Below are 10,988 nucleotides of genomic sequence, written 5' to 3' on the forward strand. Positions count from 1 at the left end.
ATAATTTTTTTTAAATAAGATATATTTTTATTGATTTCAGATAGAGGAAGGGAGAGGGAGAGAGAGATATCAATGATGAGAGTCGATTGGCTGCCTCCTGCACCCCCCCCCCCCCGAGGATGGGGCCGGAAACCTGGGCATGTGCCCTGACTGGGAATTGAACCTCGATCTCCTGGATTCTAGGTTGATGCTCAACCGCTGAGCTATGCTGGCCGGGCAATAGGTATAATTTTGATTCATTCACACAGGACAGCTGTTGTTGTGTTGGCTATTGTCATTTTTTTATTTGAATCTAAGGGAAAAGCAGTCAGTGCCCCTGAATAAATAGTCAGGTACTGCATGTTGTAAACATTGTGGCACATGGGTTGAAAATTACCACCCTAGAGCACTGTTGATATATCACCATAAAGCTAGTATTTGTTTAAGGCAATGGGAAAGGGCACCATGATTAGCTACAGACACTTAAATGGCTTTGAAAAGGGCTTTTTAAAAATGTTTAATGTATATGGGAAGGTTATCTTGCTCTCTTTTATTTAAGTAAAAGCCTAATAAACTCCATGAGCTGGTGAGTCAGTTGCAGTAAGGGAGTCTCATTGTGTCACTTCATGGAGCTTCAGATAATTGCAATTCAGAGGACTTTGGTGCTAAGTAGGGGAAATAATTGCAATCTCATTAATTAGTGGTCTGATTTCCTATCCTCTTATGGAAAGCAAGCAAGTGGTCTGAAGTAATCATGCTAATGAAACCAGTGTTGATACCCCAACAAAGGTCTCCCTTCCAGGAGATTACCTAAATACCAACAAGGCAGTGATTAGGAGTTTAATATAATTACTGTGGTTGCATGCACAAGCCTGAAGCCCATTAGCTCATGGGCAGGGATCGGGCAATGTGTAGGTGTCACGTACCGGAACGTGTCGCAGCAGGTAGGCATTTGGTTAGGTGTTGCAGACCCCCAGGTGTTTGGGTGGTGGGTTGCTGAGGAGCTGCCTGGTCCTTTCCCTGCCCTTACCCAGGAGCCTTATGGCTGGCATCTTACCTTGGCAGGTGGGGATGCGTCAGCCCTTCACGCTACCAGATCCACTGACGTGGCCGCTGTGGTGGTGCCCGTCTTGTTCCTGATACTGCTGAGCCTGGGGGTTGGGTTTGCCGTCCTGTACACAAAGCACCGTAGGCTGCAGAGCAGCTTCTCTGCCTTCGCCAACAGCCACTACAGCTCCCGGCTGGGCTCGGCCATCTTCTCCTCCGGCGATGACTTGGGTACGTGGTGCCTCCTCCCAGGGCATACCCCACAGAGCCAGTGACTTGATTAGGAAGTACCTACTGTAAGCCCGTCTTTGGACTCTAGAGCTGTTATGCGTTAACCAACAATCCCGTTGCTTTGGGTTAAACCAGTTAGAGCCCGTTGCTTTGAATTTGCTCCTGAGTAAAGGTACCAGTATTCTTTTCAGTAGCTTGGTCTGGCCTCTGCTGGGAGCTCGCCTTGTACAGGGGGATAGATTTGCCCTGGGCTTTGGGTGCTTCCCAAAGAGTATTGGCTGGTTCTCAAGAGTTTCCAGCTCTTCTCATCCTTCAGAGACCTGGAGGTCTGAGATCTCCACACATCTCAGTGAAGACAAAAAGCCATGCTTCCCACTCAGCATCTGTCCAGAGGCCTCCTTTCCATCTTCCTCTTTGCTTTTCTGATGGCTAGTGCAGCCTCGCAGGCCATTCCTCTGTTATGTGTCGATAACGTAGCATGGGAAAAAGAAGGAAATACCCCTTTTATAAATGTCTGCGTGCTCACTTTACCAAACACTAATCGAGCTAGTAGGCCGCTAGTAGGCCGCTTAACATAATGAAGTGGGTGTGTTTGGGGACCTTCCTCAAACTTAGGCTTCTCCAGACTCAGGTTGCCGCAGGTGAGTTTACGTGGTCATTTTTTCCTGTATACTAATTCTGATTTGTTTGTTTGTAAAGACCTTTATGTATTCCCATTCACTAATCATTTGATATTAGTTCTGTCTGCTGCTTCTCAGGTCTTTTTTGGCTTTATTAGAAGTTCTTGGACTCCTTTGCATGAATGGAGGGGGCTCTTTGTTTCTGTTATTGGGGCAAAAGGAGCCATGCCATCATGGTGGCACTCATGCAGTGACCAGGGAGTGCCTCTTGGCACAGGGTGGTACCCAGGGCCACGTGGGGACAGCTGCTAGGCTGGGAAGCTGTCCTCAAAACACTCAAATCCCTCTGAGACCCTTTTCCTTAGAGCCCTGTGTGTTCAAAGGGGAAAACAGACAATTAAGTTTGCTGTGCTAACGTAGGGTGTGGATAACTCCAACTGGGGAGAGTAAAACACCTAGGGCCTTTTAAGTAAGTAGTAAGATTCTCCTTCCTAGAAGACCAACTTGACTTATTTGGTTAAATTCAAACTATGATTAAAATGAGCTTGATCCCTGTTGCGGAAAGAAGGGGACTCTAACAGGTGGCTGTTTCAGCAAGTGACTGTGCCTGAGGCGGGGCTTGCGGTGGGTGGGGATGGAGGGGCCTAGAGGCGGGAGATGGGTCAGGATGCAGGTGCACTGGGACTCACCACCTGACTGTTCTTCCCTTAGGAGAAGATGATGAAGACACTCCAATGATAACTGGATTTTCAGACGATGTCCCCATGGTGATAGCCTGAAAGAGTGTCTTTCCACTCGAGAAACCAAATGGTGTAAATATTTTATTTGATAAAGATAGTGGATGGTTTATTTTAAAAGATGCACTTTGAGTTGCAATATGTTATTTTTATATGGGCCAAAAACAAAACAAAAAAAAAAAAGAAAGAAAGGAATGAATGAATAAACTTTGTAGTAATCAACTGTGAACTTCAAACCAGGTTGACTTTAGTGACCAAATTGCTCTGATTTGATGCTAATGTCGTCTTACAGGGCTGTGCTTGCTGGCCATGCTTTTAAGTCTGTGAGATAATTTTGGTTCAATAAATTGGCCATTCTTTTTATTTTTCTAAGAAAGAAATGTATTTAATAAAAACGTCAAGAGAGTGTGGTGGGTGGAATCCCTCCTCCTGGAAAGTATGCTTCACATTTTAAATGTTGTCTGGGTTTAGTTTATATGAAAGTGTTTGGTGGGGAGGTTCTGTTATGTTATTATGTTAATTTATTGAGACTTTGTATAAGGCAAGGCTTGGTGGTCACCTGCCACCACACTCGTTGTGAGCCCCTGGTGTTGAGGGGTGGGGAACAGAGCAGTTAGTTGCCATCTGGAAACAGTCCATTTTCATTGACTGCGCGTGTCTGTCACACACGGTATTCGGCAGGAGAGTGCACTGCGGCGTTGCTGCAGTCCAGGCAGACTGCAGCCTTGGAGGCCCTGCAAGCATCAGCTTCCCCTCGTATTAACTGGTGAATCAGCTGTGTCTGCCTCTGCGGGACGTGGCTTTCAGAGCTGCACAGGGATATCCCTGCTTTACCACACCCTGGTGTCGTCACTGAGAGCACTGCTCTGCGTGGGCAAGAGCCGTAGATCTGCGCCCCAACAGACACGTGGGCAAATTTGGTACCTAAATTTTCAGGTTTTATTTTTACCTATCACTGAAGAATCTCAAACGTAAAGCTTTGTACCTGTGTCGAGAATTCATGCCGACACACGCAGTCATTTTGCACTGGGCCAGTGCTTTCTCTTTTTTCTCTTCTTCCACCTGCCTTTCCCACACCTCTGCCCAATTGCTGGAGAAAGTCTCTTCACTCTTACGGAGATTCAAGAGGTCTGTGAATCTGAGGCCACTCAGTCCAGTTCACAGTAGCAGCAACACTACTCTGTAGAATAAGCTGGGACTGTTTTCCTTGTTCCTTTAAATGCCACCCCTGTGTTCAGATCATGGCTACTTGGCAGGTGTGCAGAACCCACTGTGGACTGATGCCCACCCTTCAGCCCTAATGCTGTGGGCGCAGTGCCGAGCCTGGCTGACTCCTGCTGCGGGGGCCTCACGGAACCCCCCTCAAGGAGCAGGGGAGCCATGCTTTTCATGCGTCCCTGATAGCCCAGCTTTCTGTGAATACCACCTGCTCTTAGATGCAGCACACCGCTTTCTCAGAAGTGTTTGCTTGCTTTTAACCAAAACAGTCATTCTTGGGTTATAATATAGATTCCTTCTACCTAGGAATTGTTTGGAAAACAAAGAGCCAATTAAATTTTAGTTTAAAAATATACAAGGTGGGGCAAAAGTAGGTTTACAGTTGTTCAAATGGAAAACAATACGGTAATTAATAAATACTAATACAAGAGTAAAATCTGGTTTGCATATTCCCAGCTGTGAGTCTGCCCTTGCCCCACCCGGTGTATATTTTGGATGAGTATTTCAGGTTGTAGACAGTCAGCATCATGTCGTCGTTAGGCTCATGTTGCTTAACAAGTGGTGGAATGATGAGCCTCCTTCCAGCATATTGTCTCTTCTTTCTCCTTTGTTATTTTTTTAAAGACTGGAGTTTCTTTGTCTTTGTCTTATCTTACCTTGGAGTTTGTTCAAAACTCCGAGCCCTATCCCCCGCCCCCTTTTAATAAGCTGTTTAAGTAGGTGAAGGTTAACAGTTGGGTGGGACACACGCCATTTAATTGAGCCACTAGGAAGTATAGTCTCTTTCTCTGCCAGCTTTTTGGTGACTTTGGTAAAAGCTGATATAAAAGGCTCGAACGCTCTTTTCAGTTATTCCATAGGCAAGCGTTTTTACCCTGTCTCCAGGCGGCACCTTGCGATACCTCTGAGTCTCCAGCTCTGAGTACCAGTGCTTCCCATGTTAGTACCCAGCACTGTGCAGACTGCCACCCCCTCCTCGGAGAAGGCCTCTGTGCAGTTTGAAAGGAAAGCAGCCTTTTCAGGCTAGAATATTTTATATTAACCGAAGAGCTAAGTTCCTGAAGCTAAGCTAGATAGATGCAGCTATGTGTAAATTGTATATTTTTATGAACTTATGAAGCACACACTCCTGTTTCCCTCTGCATAACTTTCTGGGGTTTTGATGTGTATATGCTGTCTGCAAAAGTCAAGAGGTTGGGTTGACAATAGGAAATGAAAACAGGAACTATGTGCACCCTTTGACAGGGACCCGAGAGTTGTCTTCAGTGTGACCAACTGGAGCCCCTGGCTGTTTGTGAAGAAGGGGTTTTGTAACCTTTTTGGAGCTGCCACCTCGAAAGTTCGCACTGTCCAAGGAAAAGGCTGACCCCCAGGGCCTGTGAGAATGCACATCAGAAGTGCACTAAAATTTGGTAGGCAGGGGACTGTGTACATATTCCCTCTGGAAGCTGATTTTGCCCCTTTATGTACTGAATGCCCTTGAGCCGTATGAGATGTGGGTTCATGCAGGTAAAATGACGGAGGATTCCTTATCTATGCAGATGTGTGAGAAGCACCAGGAACTACTGGCTGCCCTTGAAGCTGAGGAGATATTTATGATGCTGGGTGGAAGTGCCTGACCTTGGGGAGAAGGGTTCCTGGGGCTCCCTCTGTGGTGATGTTACGAGGGACAGATGTGGGACATGCAGGCGCATGTTCTCTCCTGCCCGTCATGGGTGTACTTAATATTGGGAGGAACTAGGGAGAAGGGTGGTTTTGTGAGGCCCTTATAGATAGATACCCACCCCTTCTACTTGGAGAGTCCTTCCTCAGATACTCACCCAGCAGTCACTCTGCCCAGCGTTGCCTCAGGGCAGGAGCCCCATCCCTCCAGGTTTGGCTGATCACTTCCCCACTGAGCTGGTCATGGCGAGTCCCTGAAAAGGGTTTTTCTTCGCAGGGAATTGGGAGGTCCTCTAGAGAACAGATCCAGGGTCCTTATGCAAACTGAGTACCACCTCCACACTGGTTTAGGACTTGACTGAACTAGACAGAATCTGCACTTGTGTTGGGAGTGTGTGCTGCCTTTCAGGTACAATTTTTGTGTATTAAAAGCCAGTGCATTTAGTTTATATAGAATATTTTCTATGCAAGACAGATATGGAGTAGATAGCGAGAAATATGTACTGTTGGGTATGAAGACAGGAAGCATGTTTCAGAAGGGGCATGACCACTGAACTTGGATGAGGGAGGATAGGTTGCAATGAGCTCCTGCCCACTAATTCTGAGCAGCCATATCATGAGTTAAATCATCTCAGCCAAATAGCCTAAGAATGGTGTTACTTTCATGTGTAATAACCCAAATGGAATAAGTACGAGTGCTGAGGTGGGACAATATTCTCAGATATTCCTTGTCACTTTCATTTAAAGACTTGTTTGAATTAGAAACTTTAGGCAAAATCAACAGTATTTGCAGCAAAATAAAGGCCTACTCTGCTCTTATTTAAACTGAAATGCTGTACACTTATTTCTCTCCAAAGTGAAAGTAGGCATTTATGATTTCAATTGCCTTGATAAGTTTCCAGATCACTGATTTATGCTGAAGATTTTACTATATTGTTGCACAATTTTAAGATAATTTTTGTCTCAATGTCAACTTTTTTCAATGAATAAAAATTTAACTGGGTCAAGAAAACAGCTACTTGAAAACCTGTGCGTGTCTTGAGTAGTTCCTTTGAGCGCACCAAAGATAGTCAGCGCCGCCTCTGAACGCCATCCGATCTGTCTGCTTTAGAAGGGTGTTTATTTCATAGATGAGGGACACGAAGGCCTGGAATAACTGTGACTGACAAGTGGCTCCCAGGTGGCGGCTCCGTGAAGAGCCCAGTGTCCCCGTCGGCGGAGGAATGGGGAGATGCTGTGGAGGCTGTTTGAGTAAATAGGATTATTGGGCAAGGGCCGTGGCTGAGATGGGTCCCTCGGCGCTGTGATTACTTTACCAGGAGACAGGTGCTAAGAAGGCCGTTTTCAATGTAAGAGAAGAAAGGAAAACAGTGATAAGCTGTGTGTGAAAGAGCACCTTCAGGAGTTCCCTCCGGCAGCCAGGTCTCGAGGAGAAGGCTGCGCTTTCCTCTGACAACGGGGCTGGGGGTGGGGGGGCAGTGAACCTGTGAGTCAGGACTGGAAGCCTGGACCTGGGCGGAGGGGCAGGTGCTTCTGATTGAACACCTCCCAGTGCACTGCTCCTGTTTAAATATTGAGCCCGATGAAGCTGAAGTGTCGTTAACCTGTTTCATAGATGAGGGAAAAGAGTGAACTAAAGGGAAATCGGAGAGTAAATAGCAAAGCCTGCCCTCGGTGCTAGTGGCTTCTGACCTAGACCCTGCCCTTTCTCCCTGTGCCATGCCCCGCTACCCTCAGTGTCAGAAACGCTCAACCCAGCACCTCGCACACAGAAATCCAGGGGGATACCACCACCCGGTGGATTTACCTGGTCATAGCCTAGCCTGTAGATTTTTAGGCTTAGGGAACTTCGGTCAGCACATGATAGTGAATTCACCTCTCATGGGTAAGTGCACCTTAACCAAGCTTTTGTGACTGATACGCAGCAAAATAGCGATGCCGGTTGATGAACTCACACTGAGCATGGTAGCATGGCCAGTGCACTCGGCCCCGTCGGGACGTCGACCCAGGAAGCCCGTCACCACTAGAAGGTAGCTTGGTGAGCACGGACACAGAACAAAGGAAGCGGGAGGGGCCCGGGGAGAACACTGCCCGGTGAGTACTGCACGAACAAGTGAGTGAGTGACACTCCACTGCAGGAACGGTTTACTCCATATGAACTTAGTGTTGGAAACCTTCAGGTTACAACTCCCTGTCTCCATTTTTATTTAAGAAGCCTTGGTAATGGGATTTTAATCCTTAAAGTCTCTCCATGAAAAGTTCCCCCGGATGGGGCTTGGGCACCGCCCACACCTGCCACCCTCTGGCTCTTCTTTTTCCGTACTTTGTGGTTGAGCACACCCAGCCCTCACTGCAGCGTTCTAGAGCTAATGTTCATGCTTTTGGACTGGGTTACAATAAGATCTTCCTGGCTTGGGAGCCATTGCGTCTGCAAGATTACTCTTTCTACTATGGTGATTTTCAAGTTTTAACTCTTGGAGGACAGTTTTTGAATCCTGCAGGACACCTCAATGTAGTCCACAATTTTTAAAAAAAGTATCTTTATTGTTAAAAGTATTATAGATGTGCCCCCCCCCCCTCACCACACTACTGTCTGTGTCCATGGGTTAAGCATCTATGCATATAAGTTCTTTGGTTAATCTCCTCCCACCCACCCTGCCTTCCCTCTGAGATTTCTCAGTCTGTTCCATGCTTCCATGTCTCTGGTTCTGTTTTGTTCATCTGTTTATTTTGTTCCTTAGATTCCACATGTGAGTGAGATCATGTGATAATTGTCTTTCTCTGACTTGGCCCCAAATTTTGACTATATCTGTCAGCTATGAGTATCTAGTTCCCCAGCCCACAGCAAATTAAAAATAGAGACCACTAAAGGCAGACACCCTGGTAATAAAAGAGCCTTAAAGTTAAACCATCAGAAAGCCTTTATTAGAGATAAGGGACCTCAGTAAACAGCTGGTTGGGGCCATGTAGCATAGGCCCTGTAGGCCCACTAAGGGCAGAGTCCTAGCCCTTCAGTAGCCCACTCAATTAGAATAACGTTTCTGTGGAGCCTCTATTTGCCAGTCACTGTGATAAACTCTTCCTAAACCTTTTTTAGTTCTAAAAGTGATCTTGTGACTTAGATATTAACTTTTCTTTTAAAAGATGAGGAAAATTAATCTTAAGAGAGGGTGAGTGAGCTCTGCAAGACTGCACATGTCGTAAGTGGAAGAGTCAAAACTTGGCCCTAGATTGATGTCATTCTCAAGTGTGCTCTTACCCACCATCCTCTGTCGTGTGGTACAGTGTTAGAATTCCACAACAGGAACACTGGGGAATTCACAGACACAGGCAAAACATTTTTTAATAGTTTTTATTTACGTGTAGTTGGTATAAAATAATAGTTTCAGGTGTGCAATATAGTGATTCCACATTTATGTCCCTTACAATGCGGCCACCACACTAAGTCTGGTGACCGTCTGTCAAAGTGCAAACTGATCACAATACCATTGACTCTTCCCCTGAGCTTTCCAACCACCCCACCTCCCTCCTCCTGGCAGCCATCCGTTTCTATGAGCCTGGTTTTATTCTGTTTGTTTTGTTTTTCTGGATTCCACATATAAGTGAAACTAGGTATTTGTCTCTGTCTGACTTATTTTACTCAGCATAGTACCCTTAGGGTCCATCCATGTGTTCCACAGGGCAAGAATTCATTCTTTTCATGGATGAGTCATAGTCCATTGTGTGTGTGTGTATCATGTCTTTATCCACTCATCTGTCAGTGGACACCTAGGTTGCTTCCATGTCTTGGCTGCTGTAGATAACATTGCAGTGAGCCTAGGGGTGCATATATCTTTGCGAATTAATGTTCTTGTTTTCTTCAGATAAATACCCAGAAGTGGAATTGCTGAGTCTTATGGTAGACTATTTTTCGGTTTTTGAGGAATCTCCATACTTTTTCCCTAATGGCTCCGCCAATTTGCAGTCCAACCAGCAGTGCACAGTGTTCTCTTTCCTGCACATACTCCCAGCACATGATGTTTGTTGACTTTCTGATAATAGCCATTCTGACTGGTGTGAGGTTATATCCCATTGCGGTTTTGATTTGCATCTCTTAAAGGATTTCCGAGAGAAAGATTAAAATTGACATTTGGAGACATAAAGATCATACTTAACTTCCTTTGCAAGTCATTTATGTGAAACACAGCCTTCACACCGACCCTAGGTCAGTGAAGCTTCTTCCCCTCTTGTCATTACTTATTCATTTTTTCAATTGAAGTTTACTTCCATATTATTCCATATTGGCTTCAGGTAGGTGTGCAGCATATACTTTACAGAGTGTTCTCCAGATATTTCCAGTACCCACCTGGCACCATCCATTCTTACTGCAATATTATCGACTGTATTCCCTACGCTGTACTCGGCATGTCCGTGATTTTTTTGTAACTGCCAATTTGTACTTCATCTTTTCACCCAGTCCCCCAACCCTCCCGCCTGGCAACCACCAGTCCACTCCCTGTGTTTGAGAGTCTGTTTCCATTGTGTTTGCTTATTTTGTTAGTGAAACCTTTTTTAAAAAATTGGAAAATGTTTTGTAAACAAGTAATTAGAAACAGCTTCTTTTGCTTTGTGACAACCCAGTTAGTTTATCAGAATCCTGTGCACCTGGGGAAAAGAATGTTCGGCACACATTGCACTCACCTTGGCTTGTTACACCGAGGGGCACCCCTGCAGCGAGTTCTCGCGGCCATAGGTTGGGTAGCAGGGGACCACAGCGTCCCAGCGAAAGGAGGCATCTGCCGCTCTCTTCATCCTAACTGGCTTTGGTGCCAGGGCCCCATTAATTTTTTTAAGATTATGTGTAGGGTAATTTGAGCCTGCAACAGTTTTCAGAACAATGATGCTAAAATGCTAATGTTATCATTGTAATGTCACAACCCTTTTTATACCAAAATGACAACTGGTGATGTTTGGGAGTACTTGTATGAAAACAATGCTATTTCATACTTAAAACTCAGCATCAGTAAACTTTGAGGAAGAAAAAAAGGCTTGAATTTAAATGTAAATCAGCCTTTTATGAAATATGCCCTTTGGCTCTACACTAGCCTGCAAAGCCTTGAAAACCTATTGAATGAATAGGTCTCATAATTAAAACTTGTTGTTTAATCTCTCTGTAGCAGAGGCAGAACCTATTAGTTACCCAGGGACTCCGCCAGCCCTACGTGGTGCTGAACTGTCTGTGTGTGTGCACATGTGTTTTATGGAATTCTTCATAGGAAGTAGATGAACAACCCAAGAACATCAAGCTCTTGACTTCATAAGTGTACCTTATTTCAAACCCCAAACATCTTCAAAGGGGGAAATTTTGTCCACATTGAGGTGTTTAAGACCCTGAATACAATGCTTCCAAACGGTGGTTCAAAACGTTTTGAGCAATGGTTGTAGGTGGCAATAAGTGATAATAGCAAATGTAATTACCACCTGCCAGGCATTGTCCTGAGGGTTTCCTGTATAT

At 45.3% G+C, this 10,988-nt stretch overlaps 1 protein-coding gene across 1 annotated transcript in view; it reads left to right on the forward strand.

Annotated features, from left to right (window-relative positions):
* The window catches only part of SORL1 (sortilin related receptor 1), a 164,969-nt gene extending 158,449 nt beyond the window's left edge, over nt 1–6,520 (forward strand). Inside the window, exons 47-48 of the mRNA XM_087828527.1 lie at nt 1,045–1,257; nt 2,589–6,520. Of these exons, the coding sequence (XP_087684653.1) occupies nt 1,045–1,257; nt 2,589–2,656 (281 nt within the window). The 3' untranslated portion in view covers nt 2,657–6,520. The remainder of the gene's footprint in view (nt 1–1,044; nt 1,258–2,588) is intronic.
* The last annotated feature ends 4,468 nt before the right edge of the window (nt 6,521–10,988 follow it).

The sequence above is a fragment of the Miniopterus natalensis genome, chromosome 20 (genome assembly GCF_054644295.1).
Source record: "Miniopterus natalensis isolate mMinNat1 chromosome 20, mMinNat1.hap1, whole genome shotgun sequence".
NCBI classification, from domain to species: Eukaryota; Metazoa; Chordata; class Mammalia; order Chiroptera; family Miniopteridae; genus Miniopterus; species Miniopterus natalensis.